The following is a 19,318-nucleotide window of genomic DNA, read 5'->3' as shown; positions in this document are numbered from 1 at the left end:
TTAAATTAAAGAGTCTTACTAGTTTCTACCCACCGTAGTAGGTGGTAGATTATCTCGGTTTTGAAGCGAACTCCATAAAAATTGGATTGTATCAACTATAGACTTCAGTACCTTTTAGTATACGATAGACAATTTAAACCGAGAAACTTTGCGATTTATGTATATAGAAAATAAGGGCATGAAATCCTATTTATTTTCTTATAAACTTGCAAAAATTTTGATTTTTAACAAAATGGATGCCAACAAAAATTCAAAAAATTAAAATTTACTCTTCAGAGTGGCTTAAAACTCGAAATTATATTCAAAAATCTTGTTTCTGTCATTTTTTTCTGACAAATAACCGTAAAAATTTCAAGTCGATCAGACCGGATCTCGGAAAGATTTCTACAACCGATGTTTCGAGAACATCGCAAACATATGGCAAATAGTTACTAAATACCTTAAATTGATGAGAATACTTTTAGTTGAAAAACAAAAAGAGTACCAATACATACTATGTCGGATGTGATGCCACTAAAAGTTGAAACAATAATTGAAGAATTACTGGGATTAGAAAATGTTCCTCGTTGGTGATATCAACAAGTCCCACTGTGCTTGAGATTGTGCGCTAAGGAAAATATCCCCGTATATTTCTTTTTTACTTGTTTACTTGCATCCCGTTGATGAACAGCGCTGCTGCTGCCGCTGCAGGAAATAATAAGAACTTATGCTGATGTATTCAGTCAACGCTTGGATGAGTGCAGAGGAAACCATGCAACTGGAAACGGAATTCGCTTGTAGAATGATTCCATAAACCTTACTACTTACGAAATGGGGTATGTCTGCGTGTGTGTGTGTGTGTATGTGTACATGGTAGGGCTGCAATGTGTCGCTTTAAATGTGCCAACGAATCAGAATTTATGAGAAAACAAAAGGTAGAAGGTAGCTCGTGGATAATAGTACACGCTAAAAATGATGGTTGCTGTTTTTTTTCTGAGTACACGAAGTTGAAGTTGCCACGTAATCGTTTACTTTAAGGTGATCGCACACTTCTGTGAACAAAAAGTTGTCTTTATATGCAAATATAAATCTTTTTCGCGGAGTAAAGAGGTATACAAGGGCAAATATGATATACATACATATGTACATATACATATATGTGTTTTTGCATGTTTGCGTGCATTTATGAAGCGTAGCCTTGCTTTAACCCCTTACGGTGTCGTTTCGTACTTCAAAGTCTAGTGAAGACCTACACCAACAAATACATTTACATATTTAATTACAACTCACTACTTCATTATAAATATATGTGCATGTATTTTATGTAATCTCCACTGCACACTTATCTTTCTGTTGGTCTGTCAGCCGCTTGTCACATTTTAATGCAATCCAGCTCGCATCTGCTGCCGCTGTGCTCAGCCCCGCACAGCTGAGCGCTTTGTGCTTTCTGCCAGCCTGGCACTTCTCGATTGCAATTCGGACGATTGCTGTGACGGCCTGAAGTCAAGCATTAAATGTATTTTCTGTGGTGATTAATGGCGTATTTGTAATCTCACATGAATCGATTTTTTCACCACACCACTTGGAAGCTGGATAATGCTCCACTAGCAAATAGTCGGTTAAGTTTAATTTTAGTTTACTGCTCAGCATTGATGCTTCATAAGCGAATGTCACTGACGTGTGAATGCCGTTATAATTTGCAATGAAATATTTCGGTGCATTTATTATAGACGATTCTCTGACAAGTTGTGTTCGTTGTAATTTCCATAAAGTGCTGATTATTATACTTTCATTAGAAATTATAAAATCCTTAATGGCAAATTAAAGTTGATTCGACTACTTTTATGAGTATATTAAGAAATAATGACATGTTCAACAGCTAAATTATCAGCTGTCCATTCAATTGTCAATTTAATTTGGTAGCCAAAATTTCATATCCGTTGAAAGGAAATCGCTTTGAAGCTATTAAAAACATTTCTGCTTATTATATAAGATATTTCATACTACGATGAACCATCTTAGGTTAGTTAGGTTAGGTAATCGGACTGGTATATTATATGTAAGTAGGTAAGCCACGAATAGTCCAATTGAACAGCTAGAAACGCTGGTCTGTTATGACATCCAGGGCTCCTAAATATGCATCAAAAAGTCCACCGCATATCGACAAAGCGCCTTCTTCCTGCCAAGAATTTTTTGAAGTTTTCAACATCAATTCCAACCAATTTGCCTGGTTTGTTGAAGGTATGACAACCGAGATGCTTCAACCTTATTCGAGTGACAAGAGAGGGACGTCATTTGATCACCTCTGGGGGTGTTACAAGAGTATGCTCCGGTATTAAAACCTTCTGTTAGTCGTCGCAGTTTTTCATAGAATTTTCGTGCCTTATCCCTGTTGGAAAACTTCGTACTCAGGCATTTCGGCCTCTCTCTTTTTTTTCTGCGTCTTGCTTCCCTCTTAAATTCTCGGTATCGATCCCATCTTGCACGTGTTGTGGTGGATTGTAACATTGCAAGATAGGTAGTTTGTTTTCCCTCCATTGCGGCACAGCTCACCTTATCGAACCAGCTTTTCTTTTGCCTTTTCCGAGAACAAATCTTTTCGTTTGCAGCTGTACGTAAACAGTTTGAAATGCCATCCCACAATTCGCTTATACCGAGTTGTTGACGAGTGCTCTTAGAGAGAAGGCGTGCAATTTGAGTATAAAATCGTACGGTTGTCTGCTGTCATTGCAGCTTCTCGACGTCGAACAATCCTTGTGTTTGTTGACGTGCGGTTTTTGCTACACACAGAAGAATGTGTACCTTTCCTGCAACAAGATAGTGGTCCAAGTCAATGCTTCGACCTTGGAACGTACGCAAGTTTGAAACACTGGCCCATTTGCCAGAGAAAATGGGACTCCATATAGAAACTAATATTAGTAAACGAGCGTTTTTAAAAAAATATATTTTTAAAACGGCAGCTGCGCTAAATACAGCAACGCACTCAATTAGCTAGTCATAAAACGTCTTCGATTCGCCAATTCCCCTTTGCGTATTTTGCAGCTCGGCCACTATAAGGTAATCTCGTGCTTGAGAGTAGACAACTAAAAAGAAATAATTATGATTTTCTCATAAAATATTAAAATCATTCATTCGTTAGTGTCGTAACCGCATCCTTATTCTATTAATTCCGTACTTATTATTTGTAGTAAAAGTCGGATTGAAAAGCGCAGCAACCGATCCATAATGAGTTCGCCTAATTACTAATTATATGCTTTTCAGAGAAGAAAAACCAAACAGTATTGTAATTTATTTTAATTAATACAACTCATTTAAGTAAATATTAATGCTCAAATGAAACTCAAAAAAATCCTATGTAAAAAAGTTAAATTTTATTTGAACTCATCCATTCGTGTAGTTTCGCGAATTGTGTGTGCATTTTAATTTTCTGGTTTCGCGCATCCAAACAATTAAATTACAACTCGTAACTCAGCAAACTTTTTTAATTACTAAATGCTCTCGGTAAATACAAAATAATTAAATTTCCACTTTCAGATGCAATTGAAATTAATTCATTGTTATTTAAAAGCTCACGCACACACAGCCACAAAACATGCACAACTCACGCCCTCACCGGCAAACTTAAGTATACAATTATAATTAATTACATTTTCGCGTGGGCAGGTAATTGATTAATATGCTCACATTTTGTTTAACCCACATTTGCTGCACAAACAAGCGTGTAACGGAATTAAAAAAGTTCGTACTTCCTTAGTAGTGCCAACGCCGCAATGCCAACTGAGAATAATTTCCTGATTTTGAAGTATTTATCTCACTCGAAAGTAGGCGTAAAGCTTTGACTATTAATATAATTTAAACGAATTAACGAAAAATTAAAGGCGAAGTTAAGAAAATAATATGTTATTCTTATGATTCCAGTTAAATAGCGATTTTTCAAAATCATTTTGCGATTAAATTATTTTATCGAATACTTCTGTATATAATTTTTACTGAAGAGCACAGGAGTTGTCCTTTCTTACCAATCACACGTCGAAACAGTATTAAAACATCTCTGCCAACTGCAGCGTCCCATCGTTAGTACATAAGTTAACCGAGTAGCGAATCGTACAACTCATAATAGTTGTTAAAACGAGCCTGTATCACATTTTTTTCAGTGCATATTGTTTAAAGGGGTGTAAATCCACTAGTTATTTTTTCCAATGATTCACTCACTACCACTTTATTAGAAACAGAATGCAAGAGGAATTTATATTTATAATGGCTTTATTGCATTATGACATAAAATTTATCTTAATGTACACTATAAATAAAGTCGAGACGGTGTCCAGATGACGCAACGAGACATGCTGTTGAATCGATGTAGCCCGGTGGTTGCTGATGAGACGATCTTGATATGGCGCTCTGAATTACTGAAGAATCGAATTCACGCACTCAGGATCGGTGAATTATAGATCGGTGTAGGTGTTAACACGGCGCAGTGGGTAAACGATTGTATCAGAAACGAATGTATGTAAATGTGCGGCTTGCGTAGAACGAATGTGTTCGCTATCCTTTTTTCCAGCCTTTTTGTTATGTGCGTTGATTGATGTGGAGGTGTGTTGAGTTGTGTTGAGTGGTATCAGCTGTGGTGAATTGCGCTGTACCATTAGGATGCGCCTGTTATTGCGGGTAGAGTGGGTGGAAGTTTAACTCATTTAAACATCCTGGGCCCCCTAGGCAAATATTTTGCCTAGTATTCCGTATGTATGTATATGCTATTGCATGTATTTCGGCTTACTGCTAGTAGAGTTGCCGAGGGCGCAGAATACATGCTGTGAATCCTGAAAATGCCTTTGGTTATTAACATAATATTCGTTATTTATTTACTTTTAGGTGCGTATGGCTAGGACCTATATTTTGCGGGTTTATCCGGCTTATTGTTATAGTAAAAAGTGTATGCGTTTTTGCTTTGCGGTTATTTACAACTTATTATTTCATCGGTTTGGTATACCGGTTTTTTTATTATATGCCTTTTCTGTATTAGCGGCTTATTAAGGATAGTAACTCCACGCCTGGCTCAGGTGCGGCCAGAATGGGTACTCCTTAGCCCTAGATTTAGGACTATGAAATTAGAGGGGTCTTCACAATACTGATCTTCTAGAGTTTGAAATTTCCTTAATTGTGAATTAAGGTATTTATTTGTATTGTACTCAACTTGAGTTGGTATGGTTGTAACTAGTTCGGTAACTAGTCCACCTTGTGCTTCGCTGTGCAGCGTTTGAACTTTTTGTGCCTTTGAGCAACATGGTGTCTCTTGGCTTTTTTTTAAATTTTGGTTTTCGGGATTTGTGTTTGCAATTAATCCCGTGGTTCTTGATTTATTAGCGCTTTTATAGGGTGAGTTGGGGTATGTGCTGTAGTGCAGCATTGAATTGTGTCTTTTGTGACAATATATGCAATTGTATTTACTTTTGCAATTTTTAAGATTGTGTGTATGGGACAAGCAGTTTGTGCAGAGTCTTTTTGACCTGACAAAGTTGTTCCTTTCATTGGCATTCAATTTTTTAAACTTCTCGCAAGTTTTAAGTTTATGCCCTCTTGTGCATAGTTCGCATGACGTATGTTTTCTCTGTTCGGATGTGAACGCTTGCATTTTGTTAAAAATTCTATTTGATTTGTTTTTGCTTCTAGCTTGGGGTCTATTGAAGCTATTATTTTGGTCGTGTTTAATGTTCTTATTTCTGATTATTTTTTCTTCTAACCTTTCCGCAATTTCATATTGGGTGGTGAGAAAATTTTTCATTTGTGGCCACGTTGGGCACTTTTTTCGTGATGAGAGCGATTGCTCCCATAGAAGTAACGACTTTTCTGGTAATGCGGCGGTGCAAATGTTTACCAGAATTGGGTCCCAGCTGTCTGTGGGAATATTTAATGTCGATAGAACCGACAAACAATTTGAAACAGTGGATTCGAGTTTGATGAATTCTACACTTGTTCCTTTCTTAACTTTTGGCAAGTTCATTAGTGTCGTTACTTGTTTATCGACCAGTATTCTTTCGTTTTCATAACGTGCTTTTAGAGCTTCCCAAGCAAAATTGAAATTTTCGTCATTGAGAGCGAACTGTTTTACTATTTCGCCTGCTTGACCTTTTGTTTTGTATCGGAGGTGATACAGTTTTTGTGCCTTTGATAGTTGTGGATGGTTGATGTAAACGGCTGTGAACATGTCCCGGAAGGACGGCCATTCTTCATAACCTCCGTAAAACGTTTCTGTATCACATGCGGGCAACTCGAGGTGGATGCCTAAACTTGCCTCGTGACTGTCCATTTGTGGCAGCTCTACTCTACTGTGGAGAGTAGGGGAAATTGCTTTAATTAGCTTTAATTGATCGGAGATCATAGCGTTTGTTTCTTCGAACTGGTCTAAGCAGTTTTCGTATATGGCGTAAGCCGATTGTTTCAAATTTTGTGGTACGTTTGAATCGTCAGATTCTACTATGGCGTCATGAGCCGCTTGGAGACGAGACCAGAAATTTTTAAGATTTTGGCTTTTTATTTCTAATAACGATTCCGAGTTTTCGTGAATCGGTGAAGAGGCAAATCTAGTGCAGTATCTTGTTAAACTGTCACTTTCTGAAATAAATCTAGCAACCTGTTTTGAGCGTGTAGCTCCAGGTGTACTTTGATTTTTGTTATTAGCCATTTTTTGATATATTGTATATTTTTGTATTAAAATATTGTTAAAATTTTTCTCAGTGTAAACTGATTTATGGTATCTAATAGGGGCGAAAAGTTTAATAAATTGTATACTCTTTTTCAAATAAATAAGAGTTTTTTTTTTCAGATTATCGGTACAAACGTATATTTTATCAATATCGTTTTGTATTTATTTGCAGTAGTATTAGTTTTATTTATGTTTTATTTATGTTTGATTTTGAATTGTTAATTGCTATTAAAAACCGTACTTTTTATTAATTAAAATATTTTATGTCCGAATATTTTGTAACGGGTGATTTTTTTGAGGTTAGGATTTTCATGCATTAGTATTTGACAGATCACGTGGGATTTCAGACATGGTGTCAAAGAGAAAGATGCTCAGTATGCTTTGACATTTCATCATGAATAGACTTACTAACGAGCAACGCTTGCAAATCATTGAATTTTATTACCAAAATCAGTGTTCGGTTCGAAATGTGTTTATCGACAAATTTTGTTCAGCGATGAGGCTCATTTCTGGTTGAATGGCTACGTAAATAAGCAAAATTGCCGCATTTGGGGTGAAGAGCAACCAGAAGCCGTTCAAGAACTGCCCATGCATCCCGAAAAATGCACTGTTTGGTGTGGTTTGTACGCTGGTGGAATCATTGGACCGTATTTTTTCAAAGATGCTGTTGGACGCAACGTTACGGTGAATGGCGATCGCTATCGTTCGATGCTAACAAACTTTTTGTTGCCAAAAATGGAAGAACTGAACTTGGTTGACATGTGGTTTCAACAAGATGGCGCTACATGCCACACAGCTCGCGATTCTATGGCCATTTTGAGGGAAAACTTCGGACAACAATTCATCTCAAGAAATGGACCCGTAAGTTGGCCACCAAGATCATGCGATTTAACGCCTTTAGACTATTTTTTGTGGGGCTACGTCAAGTCTAAAGTCTACAGAAATAAGCCAGCAACTATTCCAGCTTTGGAAGACAACATTTCCGAAGAAATTCGGGCTATTCCGGCCGAAATGCTCGAAAAAGTTGCCCAAAATTGGACTTTCCGAATGGACCACCTAAGACGCAGCCGCGATCAACATTTAAATGAAATTATCTTCAAAAAGTAAATGTCATGAACCAATCTAACGTTTCAAATAAAGAACCGATGAGATTTTGCAAATTTTATGCGTTTTTTTTTTTAAAAAAGTTATCAAGCTCTTAAAAAATCACCCTTTATATAGGTACACCCTAATACTTGGACTTATGTGTATGTTTGTATGTGCTTTTGAAGTTGCTTATGTTTTGTGCAATTGAGAGCTCGTCGAAGAGATCAATATGCTTGGTACATACATAAGTATGCACGAATTGTTTGTTATGCTTTGTTCGTAAGCAATTGAGAGCTCGTTAGAGAGATCAATTAGCTTTTTGTCCACAATCCTGCTTGTTTTTGTTTGCCAAAGAACAAGAGGTATTGCCGGATAATTGCAAATATGGACTTTGAACTTTTATGTTTTAATATAAGATGTATGTTTGCATATACGGTGGTACATGTATATATGTATGTTCGTACTGCGAAGCAAGCGGAAAAACGAAATAAGTGATGTGCAGGTATGTTCCCTATGCACTTATGTATGTATGTAAGTTTTGTTGTTTAAAATTTATTTTATGTGTTGTTTTTTATGTTAAGATTTGGTGTTTGCCTTTGCTTACTTCGTTATATGCAATCCTACTTACTGCTGTATTAAGCAGAAGGGGTATTGCCGGAAAATATTGCAAGTAAATACTTGAATTTTGTCTGCTTTTTGTTTTTGTTAAATAGTTGTGTTTTAATACACAAAGGTAAGCTCAAAATATAGGCATTAAATTTTTTTTTATAAATATTTCGATATATTGTTGCCAACCGCTTTGTTGCGCTATTAAAACGGATTTTAAATTGAAGATTTTATATTATATTAGTACTTATGTATGTATGTATATGAAACCGTCTTTTTGTATACATATGTATATGCATATTATTAAGTATAAAAAAATGGACTAAATACGCTCACTTGGTTACATCAAGGGCTTTGTAGTTGTATATATGTATGTGCTCCTCTCCGAACCGTTTCCAGCTGATTTGTCTGTTCGCCTTGTTGCGATTCCTGTGCTCCAGCTGGATACCTCCTCGTGCTGTCGTTTTGTTGTATGTATGTATTATTTGTATATTTGTTTTAATGTTCGCGCCCGTTTCTTTTGTTTTTGTTTGTTTTTATTTACATATGTTTTGCTATAAATTTTCGCGCCGATTGTCTTTGTCTTTGGTGGTTTTTATTGTTTTTTGTTTGTTGAAATTGTTTATATTGTTATTGTTTTGTTTTCTTGTAATATATACATATATGTATATATTTTTGTAAATATGTTTGTAATTTTAGGTATATTTTTTTTTTGTTTGGCACACTACACTTTTTGTTTTTCAATCTTAGCGCTTTTTTGTTTGTTTGTCTATTTGTTGTACATGTTACAAATGTATGTAAAGTTATTAGTTATTTTTTACTGTCACTTCACCGCACTTTATTTATTTAAATCTTTTAGCAAACGTCTAATGTCTATATGCTTTCTGTGCGCAGACCTCTTTTGATTATTCAGTATTGTTTTTATTAGGGTCACTGCACTTGTGTGTGTATTTTTTTTTTTTTTTTTCACTGCACAATTTTTGGTTTTATGTATGTTTATTGTGGTTCTTGTTTCACCACAGTGCCTTTCAGTGAGGCTCGAAGGACCATGTTTAAAGGGGTGTAAATCCACTAGTTATTTTTTCCAATGATTCACTCACTACCACTTTATTAGAAACAGAATGCAAGAGGAATTTATATTTATAATGGCTTTATTGCATTATGACATAAAATTTATCTTAATGTACACTATAAATAAAGTCGAGACGGTGTCCAGATGACGCAACGAGACATGCTGTTGAATCGATGTAGCCCGGTGGTTGCTGATGAGTCGATCTTGATATAGCGCTCTGAATTACTGAAGAATCGAATTCACGCACTCAGGATCGGTGAATTATAGATCGGTGTAGGTGTTAACACGGCGCAGTAGGTAAACGATTGTATCAGAAACGAATGTATGTAAATGTGCGGCTTGTATAGATCGAATGTGTTCGCTATCCTTTTTTCCAGCCTTTTTGTTATGTGCGTTGATTGATGTGGAGGTGTGTTGAGTTGTGTTGAGTGGTATCAGCTGTGGTGAATTGCGCTGTACCATTAGGATGCGCCTGTTATTGCGGGTAGAGTGGGTGGAAGTTTAACCCATTTAAACACATATAATTTTTGATACAATGAAAAATGGAAAAAAATCCATTACAATTTGAGCTCCTCCAACATAGGCATGCTGCGGATAAACCCTTTTTTCATATTGATGTTATAAGTCCCAATTGAGATGGGCTCCGGCTTGTTCTCGCCTCGCCCCTTGCTAGCTTATTGCACAGTTTTTTTTTTAATCATAAATATATGTCTAGTCAACAGTAATAAATCATTTTTAATAAAGTAGGGTTCTCAAATATGCCGTCAATATCACTTTTGCGTTTTTTCTCGATCCAGGATTTTTCGTTGGAATTAAATAGAAGGTGCTGAAATGCTCCGCTATTCCTCTGATGCCTACATAACCATTCTCAAGCAACATGACAATTCTCAAACCTTACTGAGGGTAAAGAGATCTCTTTCGATCGATCTTGGGTCAAATAGATATATGGCAATATGTGGGCAAAGAAGGAGCCGCCAGAGTTCAGTTTGGCGACTGCATGATCCAAGTGAGCCGATATGAAGTCAAAGTGAGTATTTAAGGATAGGAAATGAACGAAATGATGACGGCCTCCGAGAGATGTAGTAAGAAAGTCACCAGAGTGGTATTTAAATCGCAAAAAAGCTCGAGTTTCCATGTAGTTTTTTGGTCAAAATGATGTTTTAACCCTCGTCTCCGAACTGTTTTTTATACTCTCGCAACAAAGTAGCTAACGAGAGTATTATAGTTGTGTTCACATAACGGTTGTTTATAAGTCCTAAAACTAAAAGAGTCAGATATAGGGTTATATATACCGAAGTGATCAGGGTGACGAGTAGAGTTGAAATCCGGATGTCTGTCAGTCCGTCCGTCCGTCTGTCCGTCTGTCCGCCCGTCCGTGCAAGCTGTAACTTGAGTAAAAACTGAGATATCATGATGAAACTTGGTACACGTATTTCTTGGCTCCATAAGAAGGTTAAGTTCGAAGATGGGCAATCGGCCCACTGCCACGCCCACAAAATGGCGAAAACCGAAAACCTATAAAGTGTCATATCTAAGCCATAAATAAAGATATTAAAGTGAAATTTGGCACAAAGGATCGCATTAGGGAGGAGCATATTTGGAAATAATTTTTTGGAAAAGTGGGCGTGGCCCCGCCCCCTATTAAGTTTTTTGTACATATCTCGGAAACTACTATAGCTATGTCATTAAAACTCTATAGAGTCGTTTCCTTCAGGCATTTCCATATACAGTTCAAAAATGGAAGAAATCGGATAATAACCACGCCCACCTCCCATACAAAGGTTATGTTGAAAATCACTAAAAGTGCGTTAACCAACTAACAAAAAATGTCAGAAACACTAAATTTTACGGAAGAAATGGCAGAAGGAAGCTGCACCCAGGCATTTTTAAAAATTGAAAATGGGCGTGGTGTCGCCCACTTATGGACCAAAAACCATATCTCAGGAACTACTAATCTAATTAATTTTACAGCAAAATAAAAAAATATGTAAATGACGGATAATGAAATCTCGATTATCACTTTATCATGCCCTTCCTTACTTGTTCGATGTTATCGTCATTCACAGAGATGGTAAGGTCACTCGTATGAGGCAAGTTTTTGGAAACGTCGTAAGACCAACGATTTTGCGCGCGCAGCTTAAATGAATAATTCTTAGTAAAATTTTAACAGATATTTAAATAGAAGTGCTCTATTTTGGTCTGTATTTTACTTTTAACCATTGCTTTCGAGCCGTCTTATGAATTTTGGTTCATTGTCGTAGGTAATGACAGTAAGTTCACGTTTATTTTGGAGGACTTTGAAACCAAGTTTTCTTTTAAGGGATTTGTGTCAATTAGAAAAAGGTTTTCCAGTGGCAGGTTTTTAAATCGTTCGGTAAAATAAGTCTAGTAATTGTAATCACGTCTCTTTGGAAACTCATATTCATTATAGGACCATAAGAAGAGCTCACTTTTACGGAAAAAATGTTATTCTATTTCTTAAGCCCCTCTTTATTCTTGTTGTGTTTTCATTCGACAATCGCAGCGGTATTTCCACCGCCACAACAAACCCTACCAAGATACTTTTTCTACTTGTATACTCCTTGAGAAAGGAGCTCTATATGCACTTGCATGTATGTATGTATGCAAATGTATATACATATGTATGTGTATATCGACTTCTTCTCGCAAGTATAATTTCGTAAGATAATTAATAATCACCTCGAGTGAAAGTGAGGGATTTAAATTTTATGCAGTTCCAGTCCAAATCTAAGGTCACCTGAGTGAGGGTCACCAGCTGCTTGATATACATATACTACCTATGCACATGCATACGTGTGTATGTGTGTATAAGATTCATATGTCAATGTGGCTAATTCAGGCACCGCTCCAAACCATTTGCCATTCGAAGCATTTAACCAACCATTTATCACTCACCTCTGGCGTATACTATATCTCTTAACCTGTCAAGCATGTGTGTGTGTGTGTAGGAAAGTGCACAGTGGTGTGTGGAAAGGTGTAAGCGGCATGCATCATCTGCGCTGTTGTTTTCTTGCTCAGGTCGCAATTGTTTAGTTGTTGTGATTTTATAATTAACTGCTGCTAACGGTAAACCGACCGCTGGGAAAATGAAATGTTGCCTGTTTTCACTTAAATTATTTTTACATGACGCTCACTCTCTAAGTGAAACATTCACGTACTCCAGCTGCGATCAAATGAGCCACTTAATGGGTTAGATGTGAAGGGTATACATCGGTTGTGTATTTTCGAATTGTGGTTTGAATAAAAATCGATTGCACTAAGCACAATTTAGGCACTTTAAAACACCTTTCATTTTTTTGAGCACTTCATTTATTTGTTTATTTTGCAAGTGCGTATCGTCTGCTGTTTGTTGACTCTCCCTCTCTCTTTCAGTCCGTCTGCGGGTTTATGCGTATTTACTGTTGCTTACTTTGCTTCTCACCTGCCGGCGCTGCAAATGGAAAATCTGATTTACTTAAAATTTTTGTGAAGAGTTGCATAAATAAATTGAACTTTTCCTTTTTGACTTCTCACTTTTTTTCTTTTCGCATACCCTCGCCCACTTTCCTTTTCTTCTTTTTTTTTTGCACTTCTCTCTTCCTTTTCAGTTGCTGTTTGCTACAACTTTTTCATCTTTTTCGTCTTCATCAGTTTTGTTGATAGATTTCCGCTTAAACGGAAGTTGATTTTCGCAATTTTCAACATTGGCTCTGTCATCGAAATTGCGAATTCGTGTCAATATTTGTATGCGAGTGAGGCAGTGCTTTATTTTCCGTCTTCCGTTTTCCACTTAATGTTTTATGACTTCACCTGTAGGTTCGGCTGTATTTAATTTAGTGAACTTCCGAAGTTCTTCTGTTGGATGTGTTCACAAGGGTCGTATGTGGCATTGCCAGATTGGCTGGTGGTTACATAGAACAGAAGGAAATAATATATTATTATTAGAATTTAAGACCATTTAATTTTTATAACCATTTAAGTTTTCTAACAATTTAACAGTTTACCATGCCTTTTTACCGTTTGAAATTTTTTATTTTTTTCTACTAGTATAAACGATGATCTCGGCTATAACCGCGTAGGCGTCGTTTACGCCAACAAAGAAGAAGATAAACGACGGTCTTTGGCTATTCTCTTCTATATCATTTCCGTTACAGACCCAACCTAGCATACCCACCACAAGGAGTTTTTCAAGAGCTCGATTTAGATTCTTCAGTTTGTATGGCAGCTATATGATATAGTGAAGCGATAGCGGCAGTTCTTAATAAAGCAAAAATGGCGTCTGGCTACTCAGTTACCTATGATCAGTAGCCAGTTGCCATGCGTAATGCAAATTTGGTACGTCGTGGCTACTATTCTGGCGCTGCTGTCACACGTAATAGGGATAGTTTTTATTGCTGCTTTATATTTACATTGTCGGGTTTCTCTACAGACCGTGGAGAGAAGGTATACACTTTTTTTAAGTTTGTGAAGAAAATCTCTATAATGTATCTCTAGTAAGCCTTCACCTAAAACTGTCTTACACTTTAGTTTTACTGTTGTTGTACTAGTATAAGTAATGCTTTCACTTGTTTTCACTGAGAAAGCTGCCATCAAAGACACTCTTCCACACACACACCTACAAACTCATGACCACAAAGTGCAGAAAACAAACATCTTTCTCTGCTATTTAAACTAAAATTCTATTACAACAACTTCGCTGTCATTTGCAAAATTTCCTTTTCACTCGTGTTTGTGCAGTAAACAGCGCTAAGCAGAGGGGCGGAGGTAGCACGCGTATGAATCGGGGATGCGGTGTGACCTTTTCACTTCCGTGCGCACGCTGCGCTGCCGCAATGTAAATTTAATTTCCGCCAGCGCTGCACAGAGTTTGATTTTTATTTTTTCTTTTTCTTTTTTTCTGGAATTTTTGTTAGACAACTTGTTCTTTGCTGCGCTGTGAATTATTGAAAGAGAAAACTCTTGCAACTGACACTTGTGGCATGAGTTTGAGTGGCTGTTAGCGACAACAAGCGACTTGGTTCAACTGCCATTTAAGGCGGCTGAAAGACACGCTTTCTTGCTGCTAAGTCGCTATTTTATGCGCTTAATATGATTTCTATGGCTGCTGATACGCCTAAAATTAGACTATGTAGTTGCTGTAGTTTGAGGATTTTAGCATTAGAACATATTGCTTTTGTTGTAATAATTAAAAGTTTTGCACACTCATCAAATAGTAAAATTCACTCTTTCCCGCTGTGTACGTGTGTGTGTGTGTTTGTGGCTGTTCAACCGAATTAGCTTTGTGCCTGTTTGTGTGCGGCTCAGCTCTTTGCAGCTGCGCCTGAGGTTAGCATCTCCGTTGTGTTGCTGCCATTAGCTACGGAAACTCTCTCTAGGTAAATTTAATTGAAAATTTCGAGCGGAAACTAAATTGAAAAGTTTCCCTTTTATTATTCGCTGCACACGAACACAAACACACGTGCATGAAGCTGCTGCTCGGCGTTGATTTCGTTGAAGACTTTCACCCACAACTGCCACTGACTTTCGCCGGCTTTTGTTTGTCGTGCCAGTGCTTTAGCGCTTAAAAAAATATCGAATTATTTTACTGACATCACAAAACTTAGAAATCCAGATAGAAAATATGTGATTGTTTGTTGTAATTGTGAACATTTTCTTATCCATTAATTAGAACCTGTTTTTTGCAGTTTTGCAAACAATTAAGTTTATTTGTGTTCACACGCTCGTACACACATATATGTATATATGTGGAAGTGGAAGCTATTCTTAATCCGGTGGTTCCGTGTGAGAGACATGAGTGGGGAGTAGATTAAGTTTAGCCGACTAAAGTTTCGCCCGGCTTTATGTCATGTATAGTATGTGTGTTGAACTAGAAGAAATACATTTTTACATAGTGTACACATTACTTCAAGTATTTTAAGTAGAATTTTCTCTAAAAACTGGATCTTTATTGTCAAAAGTTGAGAAAATGGTAGCCTTAGAAGGTATACAAAACAATGAAATATGATCAGGACCAATACTCTTTTACTTATTTTGCAAGTTAGATCTGTTATATCGCCCTTTTTAGACCATTTTAAATTACTTTAGTTCGTTTTGTAGTAGCAGTTGTTTTCTCACAGACCTCTAGGTTTATTATAGATATAATCTCAGACCTCTGTAGCCAACGTTCTCTGAAACAGGTGATAGTTATTTATCTCGTCTTTTTTCAAATAACATCTCATTGCAAGAAAGTGCCGATTAGGTATAAGTAGTTAAATGATGGCGAACTTTGTATGTACTATTCAGCAGATATGGCAAGGTCTTTAGCTGCTTTGGCCTTTGTGTCAGAATTTAGCGTATATGTCAGCACTTAGCTTTGATTAGTAGTCAGATTATATGTAGTTTGTTCATGAGCAATCCATTATAAACATAAGAGAATCCTCTGCGGTTTCCTCAAGGCATAAGAACCAGCTCGAAAAAATTAAAGATGGAATGAGAAAGATCCTCTTTCGACAAGATCTACAAATTTTTGGTTATTTGAACCTGGAATTTCAGATACAGTCGATCTTCCTTTAATACTTGAAATAATTTCTCTAGGTGAAGGGTGCAGATCACCGTGAAAAAAGTTTGTCTCCGCGGTTTTGGTGAGATTACGTCATCAGACTAGGAGTTCCAATTGGGCACAGCCCAAAAGATTGGAGGTGAAAACATTTCTTTTCTTTATGCATACTCTATGTTCAGAAAGTAGTACCTTTATTATATCTGCTTAACTGCTATAAATATTATTACGAACTTTCAGCAGGCTAATATTTAAGAAAAAATGCCTGAGTACCTTTTCATAAGCATTTTGTTTGTATGTGTTTCTACTTGCTCTCTTGTTCCATTCTTGTACCACCTAATTTACTCCTTTTATAATTATTCTACTCTCATTGCAGGTGAAGTGGAACGCCTCCTTAAGGAGTATCGTCAAAATCAGGAACTAGTACGCCGTATCGGCGGTCATTACTATCAGATCATTTATCCGGTGCAGCTGCGGCACCACGAAAAGATGGGCATATCAACGCGTGAAGTGAGCCCACCAAAGGTACGAACACGAAAACGTTTGCGTTACTTAGAAATGCGTAAGCGTAGAAAACGTAATATACGTACTTTAAACAATTTGACCGGAACGGTAGGTGCATTTAACATACTACAAACTACATTCATACATTCATACCTACATACTTACATACATGCGTACTTATCTATCATTCAAGCACACTCCGCATACATACTGCTTATTCGAGAATTTATTTCATCATATAGCTGTTACCCACATGGAAGCTCGAGGCTTGGTTTAAGTTTTGATCACAGCCCTTCATTTTCTGCGCTTAACTCCTTTTTTTTTACAAATTTCTTTTTCGTATTTAATTTTTAGTTAGTCTGCAGCAAGATTGTGTTTTCGCGAGTTTCTCTAAAAAACTTCTTACGACAGACCCAAGTGTCAATAAAAATTAGTATTTGTTTGGAATGTTTATTATAATTCAAAAGATTATTCTTCATTTACTTTCAGAAGATTATCTCTTTCAAATGTCTCTCATGGTCCATCCGTTTAGTCCAATTTTCGATGACTCGTTAATGCATTTTGACTGGTATCTGACGAAACCCACGAGTAATATTTGGTCCAAACTCTGAATCGAAGCGCGATTGTCTGCATAAACTTTAGACTTTATATATCCCCACAGGAAAAAGTGATGTAGCACAATCTTGGTGGCTAATCGACCGGCCCAAATCGTGAAATTATCTACTCACCAAAGTGTTCTCTCAATAAATCCATTTATTGATACGTTGAGTGGAAAGTGGTGCCGTCTTGTTGAAACAAATTTTCACCGTGATCACTAGCTTCAAATTTAAGCATCAAATGGTCGGCTATGGTGGCGCGATAACGGTCGTCATTGACAGTTACGTTCCCACAGGCATAGTTTTTGAAAAAATATGGACGGTTGATTCACCGGCCCACAAACCAGACCAAACCATTGTGGTTTTATATGAAATAGCAACTCTTGAATCTCTTTATTCTGCTCTTCGTGCCAATCGCGAAAATTCTGCTTATTTACATACCCATTAAGCCAGAAAAGAGCCTCATTGCTGAATTAAATTTGGCTCAAAAACGACGGATCTTCTTAGAAAATTGCAAGAGCCCGTAGAGCGAATCGATGTGGCTTTAGAAGGTCGTGTAACTTTAGTTCTTGCAAAAACTATCCTCTTTATGGGCTGCTTACCATATTCGATTAGGGCCGAAAACGCGAGCAATAATGGATAAATGTGCCTTTTTACCATTTGAGCTGTACACAGTAGGAGTCTCGTTCTTTAATAAACGAGTTACAAAGGAGCCCACAATTTTGGACGCAACAACACAAGTTTCCAAGAATTTGATCTAAGCAAAAGTAAGTAGTAGACTTAATGCTTAAAAAATAACTATTTGAGACCTACTTACATCTTCATTACAAATATGGATCGGTCTGGGCTGAAAACACAAAACTTCACTAGTGGACTCTATCCTTTGTGAGGTCACGCCAGTTGTACATCCAAAGTGCTGACAGTTCGCTATGCACTTGGTTCTTACATTGGACGCGTGGTCGCCCTTGTTTCCATTGTCCATTCAAGTGCTTCGTGTCGATGCAACATTTCGCTGGAACCAGCGCATTTGTCGGATTTTTGTGGGCTAAACTAACAAGTATGTACGTGTCACCATAGAGAATATATCTTTGTTCTAAGATATACAAAGTCCCTAACTTGGTAACCTGAAAGTACTTTGTCTTGCTCTCGATGACCGCGGGATCTAATGCCTACGATCTCAATATTATCTCAGTACTCCTCGTATCACTTTTTCCAGCGTTATAAAGGCGCACGAGAGGAAATCCTCGAAAAATATCGAACGGCTTAATTTTGATAGTGCTGATGGTAGTTTCGCATGCATACCATATTTAGGCATGGCACCGAATAGGCACTTCTATCAGTGTTGTCAAAAACGGCTTTGGAACCAGCAAAAAGGCGATTTAAGGGATCTTCTCTAGGACATGACGTATTGTGAAAATCAGGTCTATGGAGGATTTGACGGGTCTAAAACACACTAGTACCTACCAATTAATAAGAAATATTGCTTATTTATTTTATATCATTTCAACAATCATTCCCTAACACTGAGTCACTCATTTTGTATAAAAATTTCAACATTGCAACACTGACAATAAAGATCATAAAATCATGAAAGCTATACACTAAAGTGAAAAAATGTGGCACTAAATAATATTCAGTTTTCATATGTAACAAGAAATAATACAGTTTAGCAACAAATAGTAACGCAAAAGAAAGGATAATAACTGTATAGTAGTTTTCTAGAAGAAATACACTCTTGTATATAAAGATATTTTTGAAAAAAATTGTGTGTAATAATATTTTAAAATTTCTCAAATTTTTTAAAATCTGTTTATGTTACTTTAAACTTCAATCATTTTTGGTAAACCTTTTGCCATACTCAGATTCCCCCAATCGCCGCCTTCATAATCACAATACTCTGAATTTCGAAATTTATTTAACACTTCAGTTAACTCGGTAACTATTTTATGTGCAAATTGCAAAGTTTTCAAAACAACGTAATGCCGAAATAATTTTATTTTTAATTTTCCAAATGCTTTGCATAAATTTGACGTAAAGCAAAAATCGCGTTTTGTTGTTTTTGCGCCAGTAAATAATTTCATTTGGTATTCGGCACGCATTTCGAATTCAAATTAACTTAATGTCGGAAATATTTGCTCTCATGTAAATAACATGCAGATAGCAAACGACAGACGCACGAGCCAATAACGGCCAATTACAACTCGACAGGCAAATAAACGCGTAAAGCAACCCACGTG

The 19,318-nt window shown here is 36.8% G+C and overlaps 1 protein-coding gene and 1 long non-coding RNA gene across 31 annotated transcripts in view; both read left to right on the top strand.

The window, feature by feature from the left end:
- Nucleotides 1–19,318, top strand: part of LOC105233287 (disintegrin and metalloproteinase domain-containing protein 23) — a 545,110-nt gene that overhangs the window by 277,534 nt on the left and 248,258 nt on the right. For 23 of the 30 annotated variants that reach the window (XM_049456178.1, XM_049456177.1, XM_049456175.1 and 20 more), the window contains exon 4: nucleotides 16,358–16,593. In XM_049456178.1, coding sequence (XP_049312135.1) covers nucleotides 16,358–16,593 — 236 coding nt within the window. The remainder of the gene's footprint in view (nucleotides 1–16,357; nucleotides 16,594–19,318) is intronic. The other 7 variants (XM_049456168.1, XM_049456166.1, XM_049456164.1 and 4 more) reach the window with 1 other exon arrangement.
- Nucleotides 4,394–9,963, top strand: LOC125778456 (uncharacterized). The gene is made up of 2 exons (XR_007422725.1): nucleotides 4,394–4,460; nucleotides 9,744–9,963. It is a non-coding gene; the product is annotated as an uncharacterized LOC125778456 (long non-coding RNA).

This window comes from Bactrocera dorsalis, chromosome 4 (assembly GCF_023373825.1).
Source record: "Bactrocera dorsalis isolate Fly_Bdor chromosome 4, ASM2337382v1, whole genome shotgun sequence".
Classification (NCBI taxonomy): Eukaryota; Metazoa; Arthropoda; class Insecta; order Diptera; family Tephritidae; genus Bactrocera; species Bactrocera dorsalis.
Note: the sequence above shows the minus strand (reverse complement) of the source record. Positions and strands in the feature narration are given on the sequence as shown.